Source organism: Chelmon rostratus, chromosome 10 (genome assembly GCF_017976325.1).
Source record: "Chelmon rostratus isolate fCheRos1 chromosome 10, fCheRos1.pri, whole genome shotgun sequence".
Classification (NCBI taxonomy): Eukaryota; Metazoa; Chordata; class Actinopteri; order Chaetodontiformes; family Chaetodontidae; genus Chelmon; species Chelmon rostratus.
In genome coordinates, this window is record NC_055667.1 from 21,498,241 (window position 1) to 21,526,238 (window position 27,998).

The 27,998-nt window shown below is 41.7% G+C and overlaps 1 protein-coding gene across 3 annotated transcripts; it reads right to left on the minus strand.

Moving 5' to 3' along the window:
- Positions 1-27,950, minus strand: LOC121612174 (microphthalmia-associated transcription factor-like). Of its 3 annotated transcripts, none has more exons than XM_041944881.1 (10): positions 27,927-27,950; positions 13,851-14,091; positions 4,866-5,081; positions 4,666-4,761; positions 4,320-4,437; positions 3,941-4,033; positions 3,777-3,833; positions 3,539-3,614; positions 1,788-1,935; positions 1-485 (listed from the first exon to the last, which is right to left on the minus strand). In XM_041944881.1, exons 1-10 carry the CDS (start codon positions 27,947-27,949, stop codon positions 90-92), a joined length of 1,464 nt encoding a protein of 487 aa, XP_041800815.1. In that variant the 5' UTR covers position 27,950; the 3' UTR covers positions 1-89. The 3 variants fall into 3 exon arrangements, with proteins under 3 accessions (XP_041800815.1, XP_041800814.1, XP_041800813.1); XM_041944880.1 differs by lacking the exon at positions 27,927-27,950 and adding an exon at positions 26,875-26,978 and having other exon boundaries at positions 3,777-3,830; XM_041944879.1 differs by lacking the exon at positions 27,927-27,950 and adding an exon at positions 26,875-26,978.
- Between the last annotated feature and the right edge of the window lie 48 nt (positions 27,951-27,998).

Below are 27,998 nucleotides of genomic sequence, written 5' to 3' on the forward strand. Positions count from 1 at the left end.
AGCCTCTCCAGCAGCTTGGAGTGTGTTAGCTACTGACAGCAGGGTGGAGGGGTTGGAGATGCAGACGAGATGTCTTCCAGTAGGGGGTGCTAACAGCCCTGCTCATTCTCATCCATGCTTACACTGCTCTTGCGACTGCTGTCCTTCGAGGCGTCCGGGGAGACGGACGAGAGCAAAGGGTCCCCCCCTCTCACCGGTGATAAGGTGTCTTCCATGAGGATGTCGTTGAGTTTGGAGCCCGGCTTGCTGTGAACGCTGTAGTGGCCCTCGGGGAAGTTAGAGTGGCCTTCGTTTAGCTCCAGGGTGCCGGGTGGTTCTGGAGTGCAGGCGGGGTGGTGTTGGTGATGGGGGTGGAGCGTGTACAGGTCCTGGTGACAGTCCTCCAGAGCGGTCTCCTGCTTGATGGTCCGGGCCCCGAGTTCAGCAGAGCAGAGTGCTGAGGATGCGATGGCCAGACCGTGAGCCCGTGCCTGCATCTCTAACTCCTATAAAGCAGAGAGATAGACGTGGTGATACAGTGCAGTGAAACAAGAACGTTCAAAATCAAAAAGTTAAGCTTAAGAAAGTGAAATTCAAGAATTATATACAGCTGAGAATGATCAAATATGCTACGTTATGCTAAGTATACTGTTTGTCAGTTAGGGAGAATACAGTTAATATGATGGATTATGCTATATTTGCACATAATGCACAGTCCTGGCAAATACTGCACATATTGCATGGTCCAGTGTGTGTGTGTGTGTGTGTGTGTGTGAGTGAGGCGTAGGCGCTGTAGTAGAGAAAATGCTCATGTTTATAAATAGCATGATTTCTTTTTTAGTTCTACAGTTGATTCAGTTTTTATTGTCAAATTTCACGATTGTGTCCATGTTTTCTGCATTGCGGAAGTCATCTGGCCCTTAAAAGACTCAATCACAACCTTGCATTGTTCTGTCAGGATGACAGGAGTCTCAGATCAGTGTACTGTTTCACTTGCTCCATGGGTGGTCAAGAATAAAGGCAGAGTAATCCAGAGTTTCCCCCCCGGAAACCGGTTAGCGGAGGTGTTTAGTTCAGGTGACTTTTTTGTTTTAAATCCTCACCTGACTGTGACTAACTGAGGTGTCTGCCTTGACTTTTCCCATTTGGAAAAACTCAGAGGATTGCTGCTGTGAATAACAACTGTAAAGCAAACGCATGTGATCAATCAATCACTGTCAGTTGAGCTGATTCACACGGATCCTGACGGCTCTTGTCTTGTGATCAGTTAGTTACGAGATGATGGTCTCAACAGCCACCTCCCTCCTTACGTATGTGGCCTTCGCTGTGTGGATTAGTGGCTTGGTTCATTTTCCCTGAACCTTGATATATTTTAGAAAACAGTGTTCGTATGTTCAGGTTTTTAAGAGTAACATTCAAGCACTTTTCAAGCACTTTCAAGGCACTTAAAAACCAAAACTCATAATCATATTTATCTTCATCTAAATTCTTACTAGAAATGCAACTGCGAAAAATAAAGTTTAACAAATTCCTTTATACCCACATCAATCAATGTACGTATATTGTCATTTTGATTGTATGTTTTGATTATTTAATGCTTGCAAATTTAAATGCCAGGAGACGACAAACAAATATGGAAACCTTTTAAAAACTAAAAGATGTTTGGTTTACACGAGTCATTGTGTGGATGAAGCACCAGATTATGTTGAAATTAAAGCATTTTTCAGGGAGTTCTTCTGACATCAGTGGAGGCCTCTTTATTTCTGGTGAGGTGGGGTCTACTTCTAACATCATGAAAGTTTGTGTACCTGTATCCTCAACATCAGATGTCGATTGGCATGCTCGAGCTTCTTCTGGCGATTCTCCAGCTCCTTGGCCCTCTGCTGCTCCCGCTGTAGCTTCCTGATGTAGTCCACTGATGCCTTCAGGATGGTGCCTTTGTTCCAGCGCATGTCCCTGAAAATCACAGAGGAGCCATTACTTTTACATCCTATAGTCCTCTTGGATTAGCGATCTCTACTCGACTCCAACTTCTATATAACAGACCACTCGCTGCTGTTTCGCTCTGTTTGGTTTGAAAAACAAAACACGGTTGAGAATAATGAGGAACAAGGAGCAGAGCTGCTCCGGAGGTCACAGAGGTGACCTCTAGCATCACAAGGATGACCCTGAGCTCCCTGAAGAATCGAAGGTTGCAGTGGGAACAGTCGATCTTTACAAGATTAAATCTTGTGTTATAGACCTCTGCACAAGGTTTGAAGGGGTCAGAAGCCTTCAGGGAAGGCGTTTTAAGTAAAGCGATAATGCTAGCATTAAAATTTGCAATGCAAACAAACATGTGTATGTTTCACATTCATTATGTGTTAACTATGATAAGAACAATGTTAAGCCAGGTCAGTCTCTGAGTCTGCATGTATGGAGGCGTATGTGTGGGTGGAGCGCTCAGCTGGGGTTTAGCAAAACAACCATGGGTGGACTGACATAACAAAAGGGGCTGCTGGGATCTTCCCAGAAGCACCGGGGGGGTCGACGGGCAGAGAAAGAGAAATGAGCTTAAAGGGATGCTTTTAACATAAGTGTCGGTACATGCAAAAAAATATATCTGACCATCACATGACGATCATTTTGTGTAATTTACATTTGTATGTGTGCATCGCAGTTTATTCCTTTAACCACCTTGTTATTGATCCAACAGATCTGTGTCACTGAACAGGTCCACCGATTAAAGGATAGGTTCACATTTTTTCAGGTCCGTCATAGACACGACTCACATGCCCTCTCAATGTAAGACATCAGGGAAGAAATCCACAAAAATGCATTCTAAAGTTCAGCTGAAGCTAATATGAGGATTCAGCTGCCAGTTACTCAAATTAACTTGGTAACTTCAGATGTTATGGTCTTTTTGGTAAAAAAATAAAAATAAAAATAAGCCCCTCTGTGTTGTCCCTCAGACTGTGTCTACGTGATTAGATGCAGAAGACAGATAGCAACACAAAGAGAAGACTCTGCAGGATAACGGATACAACTTAGGAAGACTTGATTTGTGAAACTCAGCCTGCTGAAGCCTCATTTTAGCTTCAGCTGAACTTTAGAATGCGTTTTTGTACATAACTGGGACAGCAGATGACATTAACATCACATCCAGAGAGGATCCCTTTAGCTCTGTCAATGCACATACATACAGCGTGGGCATGTGTGCATTGTTTTAAGAATGGCTTGAAAAAAATGTGAATCCCTCCTGTGAACACTTCTTTGGCACGCTGGTTGTCTCTGAATTAAAAAAAATAAACTTTCCCACAGTTGTTGCTTTTGTTGTTAATCTCTTCCAGCCCAGCTTCTTCTTCCTTTATACTCTTGAACTATTTCTTGCAGACAGTCTACTCATCCTATGTGAGATTGATGGCTGAACCGGGAGTTCATGGGGTTGAATTTCTCCGTATATTTAAGTGCTTTTTCCTTTATTTGTTGCATTTTAAATGTCAAATGGTGAGTCTTATTGTCAAAGGAAATCTGTATCGAATAAGAAATAAGGCAAAAGTGAATAAAAAGAGTAACTTACGGGTCATTGGATTTTGGAATTAAAGTCCCCAATTCCTTGATTCGATCATTGATGTTAAACCGCCGTCTTCTCTCAACTGCACAACAAACAAAATCCACGATTAGCCGACCAAACACATCTGAAAATTTGTTTTCATGATTTTCTTTATATAGTGCAACAAAGAATATGCCACTAAGTGTTTAACATTCACAGAGTTGTGCGTATAATTAAGAGCAATTAAAGTATAATTGAAACTCACTCAAATTGTGGTTGTCCTTCTTCTGCCTTTCCTTTGCCATAGCTCTTACCTCAGCTTCTGAAAAAAATAATGGAGTTTTGATTGCTCAATAAAATAAAATAAAATAAAACTAAAAATGTGCAACCACCACCGTCTACATTTTGAGGCTAGTTAACCACACGTACCCACAGGGAATCCTTCAGGCCTTTGATAGTTGTCAAATTTGCCACAGGATCCAGACTTATCCAGCATATGCATGATGGCTGGGGATTGTGAAACTGTGTGATAAAAGATTTTTTTTGTTTAGTTATCAAAATGGGACACTGAGACAAAATAAAGCATGTCAGTCATGTACAGTCAACAACCCCACACAGAGGTAAAGGTTACAGGATCTTTTAATAAAATGCTTCATTATGGGCTGTACAAAGGCCCGAAGAGTAGAGCTTCATATGTATTGTTAGAGCCTTTATGAGAAGCTGAATCTGTAAAAAAAATTCATTGATGAATTGTAATGACAGAAATGAGGCATTTAAAGGTTTGCATGTCACTGACTGTGCTGCTCACCAGAGTATTCCCTTTTGATGTTGGGCAGGTTGGCTGGGCAGGAGTTGCTGATGGGGAGACCTTGCTGAGACATACCCTGATTACCATACATGTCCATGAGATTAGCAGGCACGGGGATCTGAAGACACAGCGAGAAATGTTTATCAGATACAGCAAATAAGTATGATGACACTGTTTAAGGACGAGTTGAACTTTTTGGGGAATTAGATACCACTTTCATGTAAGGCTAAAGTCAGCAGCTTGAAATATTATGGAAGAAATTTAGATGCTTTTATTCTGAAACACAAAGTGCTGGTCTTTACAGAGGCTCAGTGGTGAGAATGAACTGACAAAAACACACACATACCGTGTTAGCCATCTGAAGTCCTGGATCCATGAGGCCGAGGATATCGTCACTGTAACTGGACTCCAGACTAATAATGTCATCAATGACATCATCCATCTAAAACAAGACAACATAAAGGGCAAAGGGCGCCTGATTAAAGATCACAAATAGGGAAAATCTGTCACTATGAGACGCCACTATCAGTAAGAATAAGACCTCACCTCTTTCTCGCAGTTAGCATTCAAGGTCAGTAAGGCCATAGGGCTATTGGGGGCGCTGTTGCCTGGCCCTGGCGGCATGCCCCCGTGGTCAGAGGACTGGTTGGGGCAGGGCAAGCTCAACACCTGAGAGCCAAGCTTCCCCAGGTACCTCTTCACCTGCTGCTGCTGGGAGCGCTGGATGTGGTATTTGGTTGGGTTCTCCAGGTGAGTCTGGACCTGTTGGTGGAAAAAGAAGGCAGAGAGCAAAAATAAATCATCTAAATATGCACCTTGGTTGCTGAGAGGGGGAAATTTCAGATAATCCCACTTTAGACTGCAACTATGTTATTGTTGTCTTCACATTTCATGTTTTTTGGCCATGCAGTCTTTTATTAGATTAAACAGACTCTAAATATACCTCAAAGTCTCGCCTGTCTCTAGTATTGCACAGTTCTGACTATAAAATTAAAATAAACTTGGCACAGACTTCAAAGCCCTCGATGCATTGAGCACTTTTCTTTTGAGACGCTGTCAAGTGTTGTTATCTCAAAAAGTCTTGGCAGAAAAAAACATTTTCTACATATTTTTTCATTAACTGCTACTTTCTGCTTCTCTTCATTTATAGTGCACATATTTTAAGTAACACACACACACACACACACGCACGCACACATATCTCCGCGCTGCCTGGTTATGGATAAGTTTGATTGCTGAGGATCATTAATCCCCACACAGCACTAATGATCCAGAAAAGCTACTGCAGGCAAATAAACAAACTTCAGAGACAGTCGTTTTCTGGCTGTAACACATTTTAAATGGAGCAGAGCTGCTGCATTCAAGCGCACATTTGGAGTCTATATTTAAACACTCCTGTCTATTGCCTGAAGTTTTTTGATGCAATAGATTCTGTAGTTTGTTAAACAACAACACATACCAGTTCATCGCTAAATGTAGATGCATAATCGGCACAGTTGTGGTTAATGGAGCAACTGTGTTGGCTTTAAGGCAGTAAATTAGGTAAAACTTTTGTCTCATACCGTCAAAAAAATACCTCCAAATAAAAGACAACTTTAATTTTAAACATACCTCATAAGGTTGGTATCCAAGCATCTCAAGCATCATTTACAGTTAAGTGATTAATCCAAAATGAAAAACTTCTTCTATCTGAACTAACAAGTGCTGTAGCTGCTTCCCTCTTGGTTGCACCGGGAGACTAAGCCAGTGAGTATGAGGACGGATGCATCCAGCTCATCTTTTAAAGGCAAGAAAAGTAATTAGTTATGCATGTTAGGGAATCTCAGTGAGGTACAATGAGCTTTTTCAAATTTGTGCTGTTTTATGTAAAATCAGAATTTATTCCTTTATGGTGGATCACTTGATGTCAGGATGTGCTGCTAACAGTTAGTGCCTTTGTTTTGCAAAGCCACCCCTATTACTGAAACTTGCCTCGGGGCGATCACTTTGCCGCATCCACTTTTTTAACCCTGTGGATGCTTGTCCTGCGTCCCAACACAGCACAAAGCACATCCTTACGTCCTAGTTTATCTGCAGCTCAGGTCTCCTCACGTCTCTAAATTGCATTTTTTTAATTGGCAGCAACCGGCATACCACGTCTCAAAATCGCTGAATTACAGTCTCGGCTACCTCATTTTTTTTAAACTGATGTATTTGTTCTGCTTAAGCTCAGAGGATTTGGGTTCATTAACAGAGCTGAGGAGGTCAGAGGATCTAGACGAACCCTAAGCTACCTCTGACATTTCTGTGGAAACTCCACTAGTCTGCAGTCCACAGTTGAAATTATATTGTTATTGAAGGAATTCATTAAAAAATAACTGACACCCAACAACCCAGCAACTTCATTCACAATAATAATAATAATAAATTTAATTTCTAGTGCACTTTTCATCGACAGTGAAAAATCAATCAAATCAAAGTGCTACTAAGTTAAAAAGTTAAGCAAAAAAGTTAAAGCAAAAAAAAAAAAACATGCTCAATATCTGTGGAAATATCAACATAATCTGACCAAGCATGGACAGTCCACATGTGCATGTTTGTACATTCAAACTAGGGCTGAACGATATGCAAAAACAATCATATTGTGATTTTTTTTGACAGAGATTGAGACTTGAATCATGATTTAACATTATCCATGCATTTGGCAAGAGAACTGTTTGCTTGTTTATCATTTGTCACACCTGCTTCCTCTCTATGCTTGCACTCTTCTGTCTGTCTGCCACTGTCAGATTTCTCTGCTCCTCACCAAGAACAGAAACTCTTTAGAAGTCTCTTCTGCAGGCTCTGATACAGCATCATTGTTCTGATGGGGACACTCATGTGAGAGGGGCATTAACATATATCCCGCAGGTATGACTGAGACCACCTTTGGCTGTAAATTGTCGCGACGGGGTGGGTCATAAATCTGACATCACTGAGGGATGCGTATTTACAGCACATGAATGGCTCATTAAGAAGAACCAAATCATGCTTTGGGCTAAAGTGCAAAAGATTGAGATCCATTAGCGTTGGTCACTAATTGAATCCTTTAGTCTTGACTTTGCTCTCATTATGGTGTAAAACTCTAGTGTAAAACCTGATTTTAACTGATAACGTTTCCACTGTTTCCAGATCAGCGGTAATAAATTGGCAGCAAATCCAGTCATCACCAGCACGCGAGCATAACTTTTTTAACAACTCCAAAAAATGTTTGTTTCATACAATCTGATTCCAAAAAAGTTGTGACTTTTTGTAAAACGCAAATAAAACCAAAATGCAAGTGTGTTTACCGACAACAGCTTTACAAAGTGTTCCTGAGCCCAAGTAGTAACATCCTTTGTACAATCACGTGTTCACAAAGTGGTGAACCTCGCTCCATCCTCGCTTGTGAGTGACTGAGCCTTTCCAGGATGCCCCTTTCATACCAAATCATGATACTATCACCTGTCACACTTCTGTTGTTTTAAATATTAAAACCAGCCAAGTCACGTCAGACTGTATGTCTGCCACTGTCAGATTTCTCTGCTCCTCACCAAGAACAGAAACTCTTTAGAAGTCTCTTCTGCAGGCTCGGATACAGCATCATTGTTCTGATGGGGACACTCATGTGAGAGGGACATTTACATTATATCCTGCAGGTATGACTCAGACCACCTTAGGTTATAAATTGTCGCGACGGGGTGGGTCATAAATCTGACATCACTGAGGGATGTGTATTTACAGCACATGAATGGCTCATTAAGAAGAACCAAATCATGCTTTGGGCTAAAGTGCAAAAGATTGAGATCCATTAGTGTTGGTCACTAATTGAATCCTTTAGTTTTTGCTTTGCTCTCATTATGGTGTTAAACTCTGGTGTGAAACTGTTACTGATTTTAACTGATAACGTTTCCACTGTTACCAGATCAGCAGTAATAATAAAATAATAATTATACAGTCATGTGTTCACAAAGTGGTGAACCTCGCTCCATCCTCGCTAGTGAACGACTGAGCCTTTCCAGGATGCTCCTTTCATACCCCAAATGCTATCACCTGTTACCAATCAACCTGTTTACCTGTGGAATGTTCCAAACAGGTGTTTTTGGAGCGTTCCACTACTTTCTCAGTCTTTTGTTGCTCCTGTCCCCACTAGTTTGAAACATGTTGCTGCATCAAATTCAGAATAAGCAGATATTCACAAAAATCAATGAAGCTAATGAGGAAAGCATTAAATATATTGTCTTTGTACTGTTTTCACACAGCGTTCCAACTTTTTTGGATCTGAGTTGTTTATTTAGAAACCTAATCCAGATGGATACACTTGAGCCATAAATGAGCATTCCAATTATTTGCACTCACACGTGTAAACGACAGGTAAAAAAAAAACGTGAATACTAGTTTCATATGCTATTTATCAACTAAACTGAATGAATTCAGGTTGGGTTCATTCATGTTCTAATAGATCACTTCACATATCTTTATTATCTCTTTTTTTAATACTATTTTTTATCTAAATTGCTTCCTCGTATTGTGTCTGTGTTTTATGTTTTTTGATTAATCTGGAGATTATCTTTTCAATTAATTCTTGATTAATAGTTTGGTGCTTAAATAGTCATAAAAAATGGCCATCAGAAGTTCCCACAGCTCAAGGTGCCATATTCAGATTGTTTTATCTGACCCACAAAACATGCAGAGAGGTAAAATTCACTAAATCATCTAGAACAAAACTTTGCTTTGGTTTCCGCTTTTCCGTCTCGTTTCCTCGCTCCATGGAGGCTTTTTCATTCAACATTGCACCAACTTCTTTTGTCTTGTTGGTTCGCTCGACGTCTCCTGTTCTGCCTCCTGTCAGAAGTTAATTGATGAATTGATTTTTTTTTTTTTTGTTTTGTTTGTAGTTTTCTGCTGGATGCCAGTGTCTCTTAAAATATGAGCTGCAGATATAACTTCAGGTACAGGATGAAGACCTGGTTGGCAATAATATTATTATTATTAAATGTTAATTTCATTCATTTGTATGTTACTGTGGCCCGGCCCGAACACACTGTATGCCAGTGGTTCCCTACAGTTTGTCTATTCATCACAGGTTGTGTCCAGTGCAACCACAGCATTGTTCAAATATATCTTATTTTATTCAAAAAAAAACTGATAAGATTAATACATTCATGTGCAAGAAATATGTTTTTCCTACCTTTTCTATCCTGTTATTCATCTCACCACCCCTCAGATTTAACTTGTGACCTCTTGGGGGTTCCAGACCACTGCTGTATGCATACATGTGTAGCATTATTTTTGTTATATGCAGTCACAAAGACCCACTGATTCAATCTGTCTCTCTGGGCCATCGCTTGTAAATTCACACATCCACAGAACTGACAGTTGTCACTGTCTAAAAATAGAAACAAAGACACCGTACAAAGGATTACTGTAGGAGCCCCATACAACTGTCTCCCTTTTCATGCACTAAGAATAGAAACAAAGAGGTTATTAACAGCATTATGCGCACAACATAGAGTAAAAGGTGCCCCAATAAAACATCCAAGTAGGACTAAATAAACCTGCTGGTACAGTAGATGCAACAGTTGGGTGTCAGTCTGGAAAAGAAACGATGTTTCGATCATTAGTCGATCAAATTGTAAATTGTATGTGAATTTTCCGGCCAACATGCCGATCATCTCATGGTTTCACCTCATAAATTGTCAAGATTTTCTGCTTTTTTTTGTCTTATATGACTGAGTATCTTTGGGTTCTGGTCAGATAAAACAAGCAATTTGAAGACGGAACGATTGATCGATTCATCCGGCAATAATGAGCTGTTGCTTAAAGCCCTAGATGAATTAATTGTTTCAGTATTTTTCTTTGCTGGTTTCAGTTTGTGAGGATTTGCTGCTTTACTTTGTTTCATAGTTAACTGAATATCTTTGGGTTTTGGACTGTCTCACTACGTCACCTTGTGTTCTTGTGTATTGCGTTCTTCACTGTTTTCTAACATTTAATAGACAGAGTGATTAATAAATTTGCTGTTATTAAAACAAGTCGATTATTCAGTTACGAAAATTTAGATTATCATTAATCACTGCCTGAAAATCAGCCTCACTGATACACATATTAGTTGAGATCTTACAGTGTCTCAACCAGCTGAAATGAGTTAGTTTGGTCTTAAAGAAATTAAAATGATCATCAGTGTTTTTTCAGCTTGTTTATGTCTTGAGGGACTTCCTAAATTATCACACATAATTAGATGATCTCACTGTTCTGAGTTCACTGGAGCCCCCTGGGGGGTCACAGACCTCAGGGTGGAACATCCTGGCCTCGTCAATACATACTGTAGCTTTTGTTATGATGAACTGGTGTGAGGGTGAAACGTGTTTTTAAAGACCTGGGACGATCCTTGTCATGACATGTATACACAGACTGGACTTCCATAGCGTCTTTGTTTCTGCCTCTAAACTATGAATAAGGAGTCTAAACATGGGGGTGTTCACACATGGGCACTGGTCTTGGATCTATGAGTCCTACATAAACTGATGCATCTTCAGCTTGTGTAAAAACCAACCTGCAGAGCTGTTAATTTTACAGAGATCTGAGCGTCAGAAGGACTTGAACTTTGCTTTACCCATCTTCATTTTACGTACTCTTCAGAAAATCCACTGTTTGGAAATGTGACATAAACTCACAGCATCTGCAACCACAGCAAACAAGACGCCTTGTTGTTTATCAGCTCGTTTTTAGCCACCACCGGCCCAGAGGGCATCGGCAACATAACCCCCAAAGAGTCAGACCCTCCCTGCAGAAACAAGCACAAAGCATCCCGCTGTACTGACAGAGGACACTGATTTGTGTTTTTTTTTTTTTTGACTTGCATGCTTTGGGCATTCCATGATGGTCCTACCAGGATACATTAACAAGAATGCCCCCATTTGCTACGCAGGCTAGAAGAATGGGCCACTTTGTGCCGCTGTTAAGCTGCTAACGTGCTCTGTGGAAGTCGCAGACGACAACTGTGATGCTAATGTGAGCAGCTACATCAAGAGCAACCTGTGGTCTTCTCCACCTCTGACGTATTGCCATGCCGTTACGCCAAAGCTTGGCAAATTACTGACATAACACAAACCATGTGTCCTTTAACAATAATGTTGTGTTAAAATTAGCATAACGTGTGATTTGCTGCTTTGTACAGTACTTAATGTGCTGCTGTCATAACAGAAAGGGTAAAAATAAATGAGTATTAAGCCATTTAAGTCGACAGCAATGCACTTAAGGTTCTGCTGTATATTTATGTTCATGAGATGATTACACTGCATAAACTAATATGTTTTACTTTTATCAAATATGAAAGTACACTGTCATTTTTTAGATGAAGATGTGCATATCTATCAAACGTCTGGTCGCATTAATTCAAAAATCAATCAGAATGAGACATCTGTGTGGCATCTTTTGTAAAGCTTCTGATGCGTACTGGTCACGAGCTACATGGACTGTATAATCCAAAAAAAAAAAAAAAAGAAAAACGTACATTTTGTACACGGTTGAGGAGCACTTTGTTCTTTTCATGGCACCATAAATCCTTAGAATTTTCTTTTTTTCTGGAAATCATTTTTTAACCCTTTTAGGATGTTATCCTACATACATTTCAAAGCAGTGTTTTTTTTCCTCTTAAACACGCCATGGAATGAAAGCGCTGGGAGCTAATTACGAGCATTCTTCACTGAATTAGCGTTCGGTGTGTGGTAAGGCTGTGCTCGCCTTTGTCTTGATCCCTAAACTGATCCCTTACTTATTCCCCAGAAGGTCAGAGGTCACTTGGTTAATTAAGGGTCCAATCAGTCTTTAGATAAACTCATCTGAGCTTAATGTTTGCACTTTTTGAGGTCCAGCAGCTCTGCCTGGTACCCCTGAGCTTTGTGTGGACTCTGCTAATCTACCCACAGACAGGGGAGCAGGTTAACCCAGCTCAACAGCGCCAAGCTGGAACGGCCTTTTCATTTGAGGACTTCAGTCAATGAAGAATGTCTGTAAGCTCTCGCCAAAGCAGAGAAATTACTCTAACTTGGTGTATTGTACACAGGGTGAGGGTTCGGGGTGGGGGCGTCCTAAACCTCTCAAAGAGCTGCAGATTATGGAGAGTAAGTAATGTTTATGGTGCATGAGGAGGGCGATGTTTTCAATGGATATACTGTAGTTGTCTTTCACTGCTGGCCCATGCCACACACATCCAGGGTGATGAAAACGTGGCTGAGCAAGTAACCATGAAATCTCTGAATGTGCTGTGGATGGATTTAGTTAAACAAAGATTACTCAATAGCTCACAGTCTATTAGTGCTCCGCAGTATACCTAATGTGAGGTTATACAATGAAAGCTTTGATGTATCCCTCAATTAACGCACCTCCTTTCTATGGATAACAGCTATATTATCTTTCTGAATGCGATATTTTGTGACAACAATGTCTGAGAAAACATAGATTTTTCATTACTCCTCATGGAAGCCATTATTCAGTAACTAGAGCCGATTTGATGCTGTATGAAAGTCAGATTTTTAGGCATGAAAGCATTTTAAATTTCAAGATGTTATCGTCTTGGAAAGTCAAACACGATTATATATTTGTACAAAGTTTTCCTAAAGTGTCACATATTCTTTCATAAATCAATAGCAAAACCAATAAAAAAACACATTCGCACACACTGGTGTGCATGTGTCCTCAAGACAGACTCCACAAACATTTCCACCATCTTCGAAAACCATATTTTCCAAAAAAAGTACAAACACAAGACTTAGACTGAGGCGACTCACTGAAGTGTTTTCTCAGCAACACATCCTTCAAAATCAAAATCACACAAAACTACTGCTACTGCAAAAAAGCTAAAAATGTGACCACAAAACAGCAACAACAACACAAATTCTGAACACCGGACGCATATGTTCGCCGCCACGCAGCACAGCCCGACTCATTTCTGGCGATATTTCACAAAGATTATCAGCTCGCGTACGAAAACATGCAGGAGACAAACGGGAAAACTTACCGAACTGCCTCGTTAAAATGCACCATCGAGCACAGCGCTCTCTACTCGTACAGAAAATCTTAACGGTGTCCTGTCCCTCGGACTGCCAGGGAATCAAAGCTATGAAAAGATGTGAATCTAGCTGAGCAAATAGGATTAAAGATGGCTAAATCCAAATGGCTGGAAGCACAGCATGCATTAAAGAGGAATTCTCTCAGGAAAGATAATCCCCATATACGCATTTTAACACACTTCACTCACTCCTGTGTTTTTTCACACACAGTCATAGTAAAACCACGATGTGCCTCACCGTCCACACACACACACACACATGCGCACACACACACACGAGTCAATAAACTCTATAAATACAGAGGTGCCTGGACCGTTCAGACTGCAACAATGACACATGCAACTTCTAATTCCAGACGTGGAAACTTTATACGTGCACTGTTACACCTTTGACTAACCATTCGCGCTGCCACACTCCCTCTTCTCCCACGTCACCACAAGCTGCAACCAGGGCTGCTTACCTTGAGCACCTCCATTGGCACCTGTGCAGCTGGCGGTAAGCCGGCCGGGACGCTGACATTGATGGCAGGGGTCTGGGCCGCGGTGGTTTGTGGGTACTGCGAGGCCTGTTGTCTCTGCTGCTCCCGCCGCTCCTGCTCCTGAAGCTGCTCACGCATCAGCTGTTGCCGCAGCAGGATGCGTGATGTCATGGCCGAGGAGCTCAGCGGGGGCTTGGAGGAGCCGTGCTGGTCCGACGGGCTGCTGGGGTGGGGTGGGGAGGTTGATGCCAGATGAGTGAGCAGAGATAGTGAGGGAAAGCAGAGGATTGGGAAAGGTGAGGGGGAAAGACAAGACAGAGCGATGGCAGAGAGAGGGTAGAGAGGGGTCAAGCAAAAGAGACAAGAGGAGAAAGATTAGCAGGAGCGGGAAAGGTAGAAGAAGATGAAGGGAAGGCAGATGGAGGAAAAGGTTAATATGAGGATAACTAAAGGGGCTGCGATCAAAAGGAAAACCTGAACTGTATTACAAATAAAATAAACTATTTAGGTAATCTGTAAATCTTTTAATTTCTTCTAAGGACGTCAAACATTTGCAGCTTTCAAAATGTGAGATTTGTTGCTTTTCTTTGTCGTTTCCGATGCACACGAAGCGTCTTTTGGTTTTGGACTGTTGGTTGGACAAAACTAGTAATCTGAAGACGTCAGTTTGCCTGAAATAAAAGATTCATTGAGGAAAGATTGATTGTTACACGCAGCCCAACTTTTCTGCAATAATTTCTAATTCCTTTAAAAGACAGACAAGTTGAACCGCTTCACTCTGGAGCCGAAGTGATTCTGCAGCTGCACTCGCAGAGCTTCTGACGTTAGAGAGAATCAAAGAGAAAGAGGAACGGTTTTCTTGAAAGGTTGCTTCAGTTTTCCCACTCTCTTAAATTTAGACGGCAGACAGAGCCCTGCAGTCCCAAAATAGACGGACTCTGCTGAAGCAGAAGTTGTCGGCATGAAGCCTTCATCGAGTGAGCGATCCTTCTGACAAAACTGAAACGTCTGGCCAATCCAGCTGTGCAGTAATCGCACTAATTAGCCAGCGGAGTCAAACACAGCCTCGGTCTGCAGCGTATTCAACATACCATAATTCTCCCCCCTCCCCAGCACTGCATATAATCTCATTGTCTGGTACCACACCCACTGAACCCGACTCAAGAGCAAAACTATGCTGTGATACGAGATAAAAACAGTCTTTTCTGAGCGTTACCTGCAGTCAAATAATAAAACAGCCGCCGCTTTTACTGTTTAAGATTAACATAAACGATCTCATTCATTCTGAAGACAAATGCGGATGCAGATAAACTGATTATTGATCCTGGATAAATCAATTTACAAGTGGATTTTAAGACTAAACTGCAGCAGAACAAAGGCTGCAGCTTGTTCTCTGAGAGCGCTGCAGCACTTTGGGTATCTCAATCCGACAGCTACTTTCTTTGTACTTCACCCAATACGCAGAATCAGGTTTAGCGTTCATATGCATAATTCCTTTGTCTGTATGACTTTGGGCGATTGTGTTTCCTTTCATCCCGTAAGTTTCAAACAAAAGTCACTGGATCTAATGTTTTAACAGCTTTTGGTTCATTTCCACCGCCAGAGCTGAATCCTTTGATTCTTTTTTTCTGTCTTTAATCTGCTCCACTCTTTGAGTTTTTGAATTTCAAGACAACAGCAGTTTCATTTCCCTTTCCTTCTTGTCTCCAGTTAGTATTACCCAAAGAGCTGAATTTCTTTAAAAATATAAAACTTAAAATGAAATACAGATGACATTGCCATAAAAATATATGACCAGATGCTCTTCAGCTTTATTATATTTACCGTATTCCTTCTCAAATAGTGCATTTTAATTTCAAGTGTAACAATGTGTATACATGTTTTTCAAATGTAATATGCTGGAGAAATATACTGGGAACACACACACACACCACACATGCTCACATAGAGATTACTACACATTAAGTAGTAGCGGTGCTGGAGTGAAACTAAGTACATTTACTAAATCACAGTACTGTACTTAAGTACGATTTTGAGGTAACTGTACTGTTTGAGTTGAGTATTTCCATTTCACGCTACTTTATACTAAAGGTCAGATAAATGTAATGTAGTTTTTACTCCATTACATTTATCTGACAGCTGTAGTTACATCACACATTCAGATTATTTATACAAAATACAACTAACAAATAAGTTATGATGTATTATTATAGGAAAATCATAAATTAAGCTTCCCAGCAGCTGTAACATTAAAGTGCTCACACATTAATGCATCAATAATTCTAATCAAATAATGTTACATATATTATTCTGAAATAATGAATACTCTTACTTATGGTACTTATATTTTATATTTTAATGATAATACATTTGTATGAATAATGAAATAATACTTTATCTTAAAGGTAGCCTGCACACAGTTGCCATTATCAGCATCTGTCCTTGGTTTGATAAAGACTGCAGTTTAAAATATTCAAAATATCAGCATTGCAGATGTTTTATGAGGGCTCACAATGTAAACATAACTTTTGTGTGTTCACAAAAAAACTCCACACCCCTAAGCCCCTCCCTGACCCCCCAACTCTAGCCTCCACAACCTGCATCTGAACACCCTGTCCTCAGTTTGGACTTCAGGACGTGTACTTTTTATCCTGGTGGATAAAAGTGGAGCAAAAGTATACAAATGCGATGCTTCCCTCTTCCATGCACACACACACACACACACACGCGCCCGTGCGCGCGCACACACACACACACACACACTAATGTCCCAGTGTTCCTGCTCCTTCCCCACTCTTTCACACTGTGTTGTGCAAGTTGTTATTTTATGCAAACCATGCTTTTTAAAAAGCACATTTCACTTCTTTCTTTCCTCTGGATGTGTCAGCTGCTTCTTCCTTCACCCTCTGGATTCACATTTTATTTACTTGGACTCTGAAAAGTAAAAGCTAAAAATATCATTCAACTTTATAAATATGTAAATATGTTTTACATCTGCTGCCCCGAAACTTTAAATGACAAAACACACCATAGTCGTGGCGCTGACTCTTTTCACGCCTTTACAGGCAACATGAGCGAAAACACATTCGTCATAACCTCGCACACAACAACAACCTGAAGGTGTAGAAGCGCTTCCAGACAAGAGGATACGTGTTGTGTCTGTCTCCACTGAGAGAGAAAACACAGACACACAACGTAGTCTTTAACCACAAGCTGTATGATCCACGCTGCTCTGCAAAACTACAGAAACTCTCTGTTTTTAACGCCTCATTAAGGTTGTATTACGTTGTATTTAAACTGAGTTATATAAATTCAAGCCAGCATTTTTTTGTAGCTGCTCTTGTCCCATAATTTTAGCCACATTTTACCTTGACTTTAGAATAATACAATAAAATGAAATAGTAACGTAGAAATGTGAATGATGAGAAAAGCACAATTTGAACAAATGTTTTGTGAAGCCATGGCAACACTGAAAATTGGCCTACATCAGGGATCATCAGATAGATTTGACCCAGAGCCAGAAAGTAGACACTGTGGGGGCTGCAGTTTCAAATAAAAAAGGGTTTTTAGGCCTAATTAGCCTATTATTGTTTAGTATTTCCACTTTCTTATGAAATTCATGTTACTTTTATTAACTGATATATCATCGTGACCAGACCCTAACTTAACTAGACAACGGCCTCATATGAGGCCAGAGAGAATCAGAGCTCAGTACAAACCACACAGTTCAACGACCAATGAATGAGTCTGTATTGCAACTAAAAACCCCTCTTCAGGATCCCAAGAAGCAAACAAAACCACTCCGTTTGAGACTCAATACAACAGCTGGCCAACAAAAATGAACCACAGTGACGCTTCTTGCGTCTAATAGACAAGCTCAGTGATTCTCAGAGAACTCCGGAGTTACCGCCCGTAGTCTGGCCACTGCCGTGCAGCCGGCTCCAGGGAATGTCCAGCTTGGTGGAGGGTCCACAGAGTAGAGAGGGTGGATCTGCAGAATAATCCAATTCTGTAGAACAGGTCAATGATGAATTACAGAGTTTTTGGCTCTTTGCCAGAGGTTGGCAAACTAATCGACAATCACTCTCACAACGTTGCACAAATCTTTCCATTGAATTCATACTATGCAGGCCGGATAGGAAGCTTTGGTGAGCCAGATGTGGCATGTGGGCTGCCAGTTGACGATCACTGGTCTACAGCCATGCTGGCGGCTCTGTGAGACTGCATACACGCAGCTGCGTTTTGAGCTAAATGCTGGCCAGCTAATTAGCACTAAATTACATCAGCTGTGGAGGCGACTGGTCAGAAACCAAAACAAGCAAATAAAACTTCTGACCTGCTCGTGGTGCTACAGGAAAAGTCAGGGGATCATCAAAGTTAGTAGGATTCCTCATAGTTCTCAAGAGATTTCTCTAAAAAAATCAAAAAAGCCAGGGAAACTATGTTCAAACTGTGATTGGATATATAACATTTATTTGAGTTTATAACAAACACTACACCTAAACAAAGTTTTTTAACAAGAGTCCCTAAATTTTTTTTTTTAAAGAACTGTGACCAAGAACTGAGTGGGACATTTTACAGTTATCATATAAACTTATTAGCGCTCTCTGCTGGACAACATGTGTAACAGCGACACTGTCACCTCAGAAACGTCTTTGGTTTGGAAATTTCTCGTTTCTAATCAACCAACATATACACTGATGTCAAGATATCTGTGATCAGCTAACACCAATAAAATCAGCCATGTCCATGTGGGTCAGACTGGCTTGATTTTACTCTAAATGTCTCAAAGTTTTCAACATCAAGTCCGTCACAGGTCTGTAGCTGAAGTTTACCTTTGCTTAATAATTAATAATAATTACAGAAGATGAATACCAGCATGTTTCCACATAGAGGCGAACAGGTGACAGTAGAGATGAATTGAGAGTTGTAGCTCCTCATGATTTTCTTCAATACATTCCTGAGCATCACACTGACTTGTGTTTGTGTGTGTGTGTGTGTGTGTGTGTGTGTCTGTGTGTGTGTGTCTGTGTGTGTGTGTGTGTGCATGAATGACCAGAAGCGTCTCTGCAAAGCAAAGCTCCACTTCTCTCTCTCTGTTTCTTCCTTTCGGCTGTTCGCTGGCTCTTTGCCAAACAGACCACTGAAACACATAAAAAGCTCTTTTGTCCTTTTTAACTTTTTCACTCGTGTGTGTGTGCGTGTGTGTGTGTGTGTGTGCGCACACCTCCTCTAATGTTTGTGTGTACTGCAAAGGAAAAAAAAAAAAACAATGGCTGCACAGTGTTGAAGAGCCCCACCTACCCAACTCATGATTCCTCTGATTCTGCTCACTACGCTGCTCCATCATCATCAGTCCAACAGTCAGAGCTGAGTCTTTGATGCAGGTTTACATGACTGACAGGCAGCAATCAAACAGGGAAGTGAAGCAGCTTTGTACCCAGACAGACGTGTCTGTGCAGTGCAGCAACAGAGCTGTGATCAGCCTCGAACACTGAGCTGCAGAAACACTGCACCACTAACACTGCTGCTGGTAATTGACTGGAGCTAATAGCTCTGCCTAATGGACAATAATAGTACAACAAGAACCTCATCTAAAAACTAATGGCATTACATTAAGAATTTATGTTACTGTTACAAACAAGCATCTCAAACTCTTATTATATCTTTTTAAAAAGGTGAGTGTTATTTGTCAAAGTGACACAAAATCAGCTCTTAGTTATAAATCAATAACCAACTGCAACAGTGCCCGTTTGTCAAACAACTCATTCTGATTTTGATTATTAACCAGAAAAAGTATTTAACATGAAACACACTGCACAAGGAGAAATCTGCTAAAGCTATGATTGTACATACTTCCCACACATAGTTCTGTGCATGCTGTCCTGCATGTGTGCACACAGTGTTATACACACACTAATACCTTCCAAAATCACGCCTTAACGCATGCCAACAATATCCCCGATGCTGAGGCGCCATACTCACAGACAGTCAAATGAGCAGGGTCTGTACACTTGCACTCCTACGGCCTCCATATTTGTTTGTTTTTTCCTGAAGGTGCACCACCCGCCCTTGGAGAGCAATGAAAGTCATGCTGGTGGTGCAGCGCTGAAAGTGTGTCAGAGGGGGGAGGCTCCGGGGCCCGGCCTGGAATCTCCAATCGCCACTCAGAGTCCCAGGCAGAGACCAGCCCCATCCAGCGCGAGAGCAGAGCAGAGAGGGCAAGTGCCCACTGGAAACACACTGTCCATCAAAACACTGCTTTAAAACCGCGCAGATACTGTTTCACTTCGAGACATGTGTCGCCACTGTTCAGTGGACGGCCCGCAACCAACTTTCACTTCAGAAAACTCCAGAAACAGCCCTGTCTTCATCGGAGTGACAATGTATTTTTGACGTAATCCCATTTTTAAATGGTCCAGCTCTGCTCAAACATGTGTTTGTCCCTCCAGTTGGATGTTTGAGCTTCACTGTGCAGAATGATGCATGTGTGCAGAGTTTGACACTAGAAGGCTGTTTTTACACCTCTGTTACACGTCTGCTGAAGTGGAAAATTTCTCTGTGCACACCTTAAATGCGTATGTACGAGCACGATTTATGACATCACAGCTAGTTCTGAAGCCAATCATGGTTCAGTATACAAATTACACAAGTGTGATGTGGAAACTCGGAAGCCTTCGATATACAGAGAATAGAGAGAAGACATATTGTGCAAAGCTGCAGCTATTAATCGATTAATCGCTTAGATGATCAAGAGGAAATTACTTGACTATTTTGATGATTTATTAATCTAACTTTTCTCTGCTTTGTATCATTGTCAACTGAGTATCTTTGGGTTTTGGGGTGATGGTTGGACAAAACAGCACATTTGAAGACGTGAGCTTGGATTTAGGGACATTTTTCACACAGACGAATCGATTAATAGGATAATAAAAATAATCATTAGTTGTTGGGCTAGTGTTTAATACTTAAACTCCATGAAAATTAAGAACATTTGCATATTTATATATTCTGGAATTGGGAAGTTTTTATGGAAAAAACATATCAGACACAAATTATTATTCAAAGCAGAGTATTTTTATATGTCTTAAATCAGGTTTCGACGTGATCTTAAAGAAATAAGGGCGTTTTCTCGGTTTATGTGAAAAATTCAAAATCAGTCCTGATTTTAACTGGACAGTGATGTTTAACTCATGGTAATGTGGTTTATAAGGATGAGATGTTCCCCTGCAGGTAGATAAATCTTCAGATCAGACTGAATAAACTCAAAGCTGGCAGCAGCACACGAAGCACACTGACTGTACACAATTTCACTTTTAGCTTAATACACAGTGATGTTAGTATACATATACTGGAATAAAAATAAATTCCACATTAACTTTATAGAGCTCAGAAAATCCCAACCATAGAAACAATCGCTGAAATCCACACAAAAAACGCTGTTTAAGTGCTCCATCATTCTCCCATCAGGGGGCGCTGCTTCATCTCTCAGTGCACGCTCTAATTATAGTTCTGTAATTGCTTATTGGGGAAAAAAAAAATGGGAATACACAATTACTTATGACTACCACAGCACTTGTTATGGCAAGCGCAGTGCAAGAACGGTGAGATCGCTTAGATGGCTGCCGAGAAACTGCGCCACAAAAACACGTCCTGCAACTGGCTGCTCGCCTCGTTTTGTTTGTCTGGCTGCAGGTGCCTCATTGACACAGCAGATCAGGACCTCCTGGTAGGCCGCACGACCCCTCTGCTGGAACACAGCTCAGTCATTATGACCCTACATGACAGTACATTGATCTGCTCGGATCCCCCGCACGCCGACCACAACGCCCCAGTGTGCTGCAGCTGGCATCGTCCCCAGGAGACAGTCACTCGCAAGCAAGTCAGTGATAATGGGAAGCGTCTGTATGCAAGTGTTCAGTCTAGACCGTCAGCCATGCAGGCTTTGCACGCACGGGATGCAGTTTAACACTGTTTGAAGATTTTTTTTTAGAGAAGAAAACAAATGTACAAACAACCACTGAGTAAATAGATCAAACTCCTCTGGGCTGACAGGTCAGACCAATATTAAACACTGCAGAGCCGAGACAATTGATGGATTACTCGGTTAGATTATTATTGTTTTCATCTGAAGTGACAATATGTTGAGTATATTTGGGTTTTTGAGCCTTTGTAGGATAAAAGAAGGCATTTTAATATGTCGGCTTTAGATATATACTAGATATATACTTAGATGTGTTAACCACTAGGCTTTATTGTGAATTTCTCAGCAATATGTCTGTATGAAGTGTAACATATACAGATAGACAGATATATAAGTCAAAAAATTCACAATGTATCTCAATATCTGATATCACATATACTGCACTGTACATCACACTAGAGCGAGTGATGCAAGCATGGCAGCAAATTACGACCATTTTCATTCCCCATTAATCTGCAGAGTTTTTTCTCCATTAATATTGTTGGAAAATAGTGAAAACTGTTTGTTACAACTTCCTAAAACCAAAGGTGACTTACTATTACTTAATTCTGCTGAACGAGGCATTGCCAGCTAAGCTACAGCACCTAACAATGATGCCTAACCACATTCACTTTGTTCTCCAACGGGAACCTCCAAAACAATCACCTTCTCATGAAAGACAGCCAACTAAATGTCAAAAATAACAGAATTGGTGCAAATTCTAAATGCATTTCCCTGCAAAGGGAGAGCAAAACAAAGCAAAACAGGGTAAGCTGTTAAAGCATCCAAAGAGATAATCAGGCTCTTTGCAAGGCATTTCCAGGAAACCAGGACCGGTTGGGATAACTCGAACTCGCCGGGTCTTATTTCTGTAATTAGTTTCTGTGCCCTTCGTAATTCCCTTCCCTTGTTTTCAGCATGACGGCCTGCTGCAGCTCTCTGTGCTTAAACGAGGAGAAAACCAGACCGTCTGAGGACAGCCAGAGGCGCCATTTCATACGTTTTCCAACAGCAGGCTGAGTGAGTCAATAAGGTTTCCAAGTTCGTGTAAATGAAGATAACAAATAAGCACAACAAACACTCTTAAGGCGCATTTGTTCTCCATTTTGCCCGAAGGTGACAATAACAGACAACCAACGCATTCTCACATATCACAGGAAACTATAGTAATGATTCACGGGTGGAAAACACGACTCAGTCCTCGTTTTTACACACAACGACCATGAAAAAAAACAAACGGGCGTGACTGAATGTGCATCTGAAAGGATTTTACAGGCGTTGAGTAATATCTTGATTCTTCAAAACACTGGGGGAAGTGTAAGCAGCCTTTTCACACGTAAAACAACGGTCAGTGCCTTATTATAACAGAGTCACAACATTTTAGAGCTGAAACAATAAGTCCAAAACAAAAAAACTAACTGGTCTCGCCTTCTCAGATGTGGGGATTTTCTTTTCTTTGTATTACATGAAAACAAATTGAGTGTCTGGTCACACTGCTTGCTGTTTTCATGGACTGAATAATTCATAGATGAATGGAGAAATACTCTGCAAACTAATTCATAATGTTAGTTACAGCCCTACAAGACCTGTGTCAATAACAGGCCACACTGTATGAAGTGCTGTTTTTAGTGTTGTTGCAGTCCCTGCTGGTCGCCAACAGAGGCCGACAAAGATCACATATTCCTGTTATTGACGCTCGTGGAGCAAAACAGAGAAGTTTGTGAGGATTTGCCAGTGCAGAAATGTAAAGTGCTTCAAAAGGCCACAGAGGACAAGATGCAGCAGAGCGATCGTGGCGGCAGAACAGGTCGTTCTGAGCGTCTCTTCCTCCAGCCGCGGCACCTGTCCGTGTCATTTAGCTCTTCGGTCCCGCCTCAGATCGTGGACGAAACTCTTCGGCCTCTCTGGCATCTCTGCCTGGGACTCCCCATGGGAACAAGCTGTTCCCAGCCCCAACTTCCATAACCGTCTACCTCTGACTCAGCTTTCTGTGCTCTTGTTTTGTCTATTTGTTGATCAAATATTTCCTGACTTAAATCAGACTTGTGTTAATATCAATCTGAATATTTGTGGGCGAAGCTCTTACATCGGCCTTTGTGTTGATACGGCTTTAAACATTATTACACTTAAAAAGTTTGGCTTAAATGGGAAAAAGTTGTGATAGATAACTTCCAGTCTCCATTTGACTGTTGCATAAATGTTTGTCGGTGTTCTGCCAAGTGAAAAAAATAAAAAGATCCCCCAACTCTCGGTTTCAGATATAACACATCCACTGCTAAATTTATACAGCTTATTTACACTGCATAGAAGACTCGCTCCGCCGCCTGTCTCACATCTATATTAGGCACAAAAAGTCTGGCACGTCGTCTGCAGCCGTCAGAGCGCTCAGGCAGCAAAAAAAAAAAAAAAACCCAAATATATCTGCGAAAGCTGAAATGACATGTTGTCACACAGGGATGAGCCTTGACGAGGCATCACACCAGCCGCTAATCAATCAAACTAATATGATCTCTTTTGCGCAACAGCGTCTCACAGCACAGTCAGCGTGACTATTATTATGCTGGGTCATCCTCATGTGATGGAAGAGGAAGTGAGATACCTTCAATCGAAACAACTGTTCAGACAACTTCACATATTCCAAAGGAAGAGGCGGCATGAAATGAAATCATCTGTGATCGCTTCGGCCGAGGCCGGCTGCCTCTGCTGCTCTGCCAGCAGCCGCACAGCGCAGCTCAGATTCACAATGTGCAACAGTCTAATGACATTTCGCCTAATGAAGAAATTAGTTTAAAACACGAGGAACTGGGTTAAAGGTTGGGACTGTACAAGATGACAGCTTTTCTCCCTGGACGGCGTTCTGCTTGACTCCTAAGAAAAGGAGATAAACGACAAATGTGAAACCAAATGTCAAGAGCCAGAGGGGCAAACACAAAATAAGAGGAGTCTCGCAAACGTCTGCAATAAGAGCTCTGTGTGAACACAGTGCCGTACTGTCCTCTGCAAGTCTCGCCCTCACAATGAAGCCATGTATCACTACCGCTAAGCAACGTAACAGAGACACGTGGACTCAAAATACAGATGATAAGACAGCATTCTGTTCGTAGGTGTATCGTCATCACCGCCGTCACCGTCGGCCTCAGGGAGGCAAAGTGGTGAGTTTCACAACTTCCCAGATGTCCCGCAGCCGAGAAGTGTTTCTTAACGCATTAAAATCAACCAAAAGCGGGAGCCGTGTTGCTTCATCGCAACTAAAAATGAAACAGGCTATATTTTGCGTGCCAATTAGTCTTTGGAGAACAAAACATTCTCTCATCGTTATTCATTGCATGATTCGGAACTGAAGTCATCCGTTATTGCAGCTCACTGTGTGCGAGTTCACGCTCTCCTTCCCTTAAAAGGAGTATTCGCTCTCCTGCCGAGAGTTAGCTGAGAAGACCCAAACCGCCCACATGCCTGTCTGCTGGTTAGCTTAGCTTAGCATAAAGACTGGAACCAGGGGGAAACTGCTAGCGTGGCTCTGTCCAGCTGTGAAAAAACTCTTCCTCCTGGCACCACTAAAGCTCGCCACTTAGCCAGTTTTGTCCTGTTTGTGTAATTTGTAGAGTGAAGTGTACGAATGACAACTCCTGGTTTGTATGGGAGTCTTGTCATCGCTGTGAGCAGCTGGAAGGCAGATTTTATTACCGTCGGACAGAGCCAAGTCAGCTGTTTCCCCATTTCCAGTTTTTATGCTAAGTTAAGCTTATTGTGTGCTGGCTCCTCCATCATATGAAACAGACAGATGCGTCACTGCTATCGATCTAACTCCCAGCAACAAGGCAATGAAGAGCATTTCCCCAAAGATTAAACTGCTCCTGCAATGGCTCCCTGATCGCCCTGGAGAAAAAATGATTACTTTGACTCCACTAATATCATCTGATCGCACACAAACAGACATGTCAGACACTGCGCAGCATTTCCACAAAAATGGTGAGATGTCAAATGAGACCACACACACCCGAGTCGACTCAGTGTTGATTGTCTGGAGAGGCCTCAACCTGGCAAGGCTGAAAATAGCTTTCTGGTAAGTCACAGTGTTTGTGTTTACGTCCTGGGACGCCATAGGAACTATTAATTTGTGCTGCGTTTATTCTCTGAAAAAGGTTTGCTTTGTCAGGATTTGCTGCACTTTCTCCGACGATTAGGCGCAGCAGCTCTTCATGTAACAGACGGAAAGGCCAATACAGATTTTACACTCGCAGAGCTCGAGAAACAGCTTCCAGCTCGTTAATGTTGACTGTAAACTTTTTGCAGTGTGTCTCAAAACCCCTTCACTGCAGGAAGCATCTTGTTTACAACTTAGTACCCTTCACTTTCATATGGATTTGTATTCATGTTGTTGGCCAGCGGTGATTTATATACTTGTGCACATTACACTCCTGACCATTCTTCGTTTTCTACCACTCTTTACCTCTTTTTGTCCTTGTTATTTGCTGTATGCCTCTTCCTCATCCAGAGCAATGAAACCAGACTCAAATTCCTTGCATGTGTGCACATATTTGTCCAATAAAGCCTCATTCTGACCTCTGTCATGTCCATTTTTACATATTTGACCACACTAACACAATAAGACAGTATTATTTGACAAGTGACACCAGTGTTATTCTATAGACTGCATGCCTTCCCATGCAGAGACATTTCTAAAACACATCTCAGGTGGAGAATCCTTGGAAAAACAGACCCACCCTCCAGCTTTAGCAGCACATCGACACCAGTGAGCAGCATCCCATCGAACTGACCCGTCTGCTCCCCTGCGAGCTAATATTTGAAGTTGATGTTGACAAGACAACACCCAAGTGTTGCATAACTTCATGCCAGCAGGATAAACGTAAGGAACGGGAGGCAAGTTGGATCCCAGTCCGGAGCGCCAGCACCATCCGTGCAGAAGCCGCACACACACGTAGGGACTCCGGACAACACTCGCAAAGCCTGCAGCCTAATTATCACCTGAACACCAAAACCGCTGCAGCGTGGGAAATAACTGTCCCCAGCTCCACAACTGACCTGTTTTTCAAGGGTTGACTCTTCAGTTCGTAATACGTTTTCGGCTCCTCTTGAAACTCCTCTCCAACCTCGAAGTCGGGAACTATTCCCGATTCGGACTGCATACTTGCAGATGCCAACTTTTAGAAGCGTTAAACGCCTTTAAAAAAAAAAAAAAAAAAAAGCCAAACGGACGATATTTGTGCCGCCGTACTTCGCTCAGTACCAACCGCTGTCAACGCAAGCCGCCTCTGCCCAGGACCAGAGCTCTGTAGTCCGCCACAGCAGCGAGCACAGCGCCGCCGACGGGCTGCAGGCGGCGAGCGGACCACAGCTCCCAGGGTGCACCTCGGCTGTCAATGTCAGCATGCTTTTCATTGGCTGCAGCATCCGAGGGGATTTTTACACAACCTTGTTTGCACGCACAGTGAGAACTCAGGAGTCATAAAGTTTCATTTCCCACAGTAATAATTATGATGCAATGCGAGCAGCTGTTTATCGTTTAAATTGATTTTACTGATCAAATTAAAAAGAGGCTGATAATGCTTTATTAGCTCTAGAAGCAATAACCTCACATTGCATGTGTCTGTACCACATTACAGGTAGATATCTTTAAAATATCAATGTCAGGTTGAAAACATTACTAATTTATTAGCACTCCTGTGCAATTGAACAAAACCGCAGGTTTAAACAGTACACGGCTCTGATAAAAGCTGCTTCAGTTTGGGAAAGAACAGTTATTGTCGCATGAGATGACAAAATCAAGAGTTCAATAATACTCATAGGATCAAACTGTAGTGACCTTAAAAAACGTAGCATGCTGAACGATTAATCAGCCACTCCTGATGTTCAGTCATAAATCAGGTTTTCACTGGGATATGTTGCATCCTTCCTCAATCATCTGGCAGGTTGCCTCACCACTGCATCTTACGCAAATGTCCACTCACAAGCAATGAGTGAAGCAATCACAAAATCACACCTGAGCAACCCTCATCAGAGCCTTAATTGCACTGTATGGTCTTAGCAGTTAAATCTGCAAAATTGTGAAGTCATGCATCCAAATTATAACAAACCTGGAGACTCTGTCGGCCCTCATGCTTCTGTTTCCCTTCGTTCCCCGTGCAGACAGTTGACGTTGCTGCTCG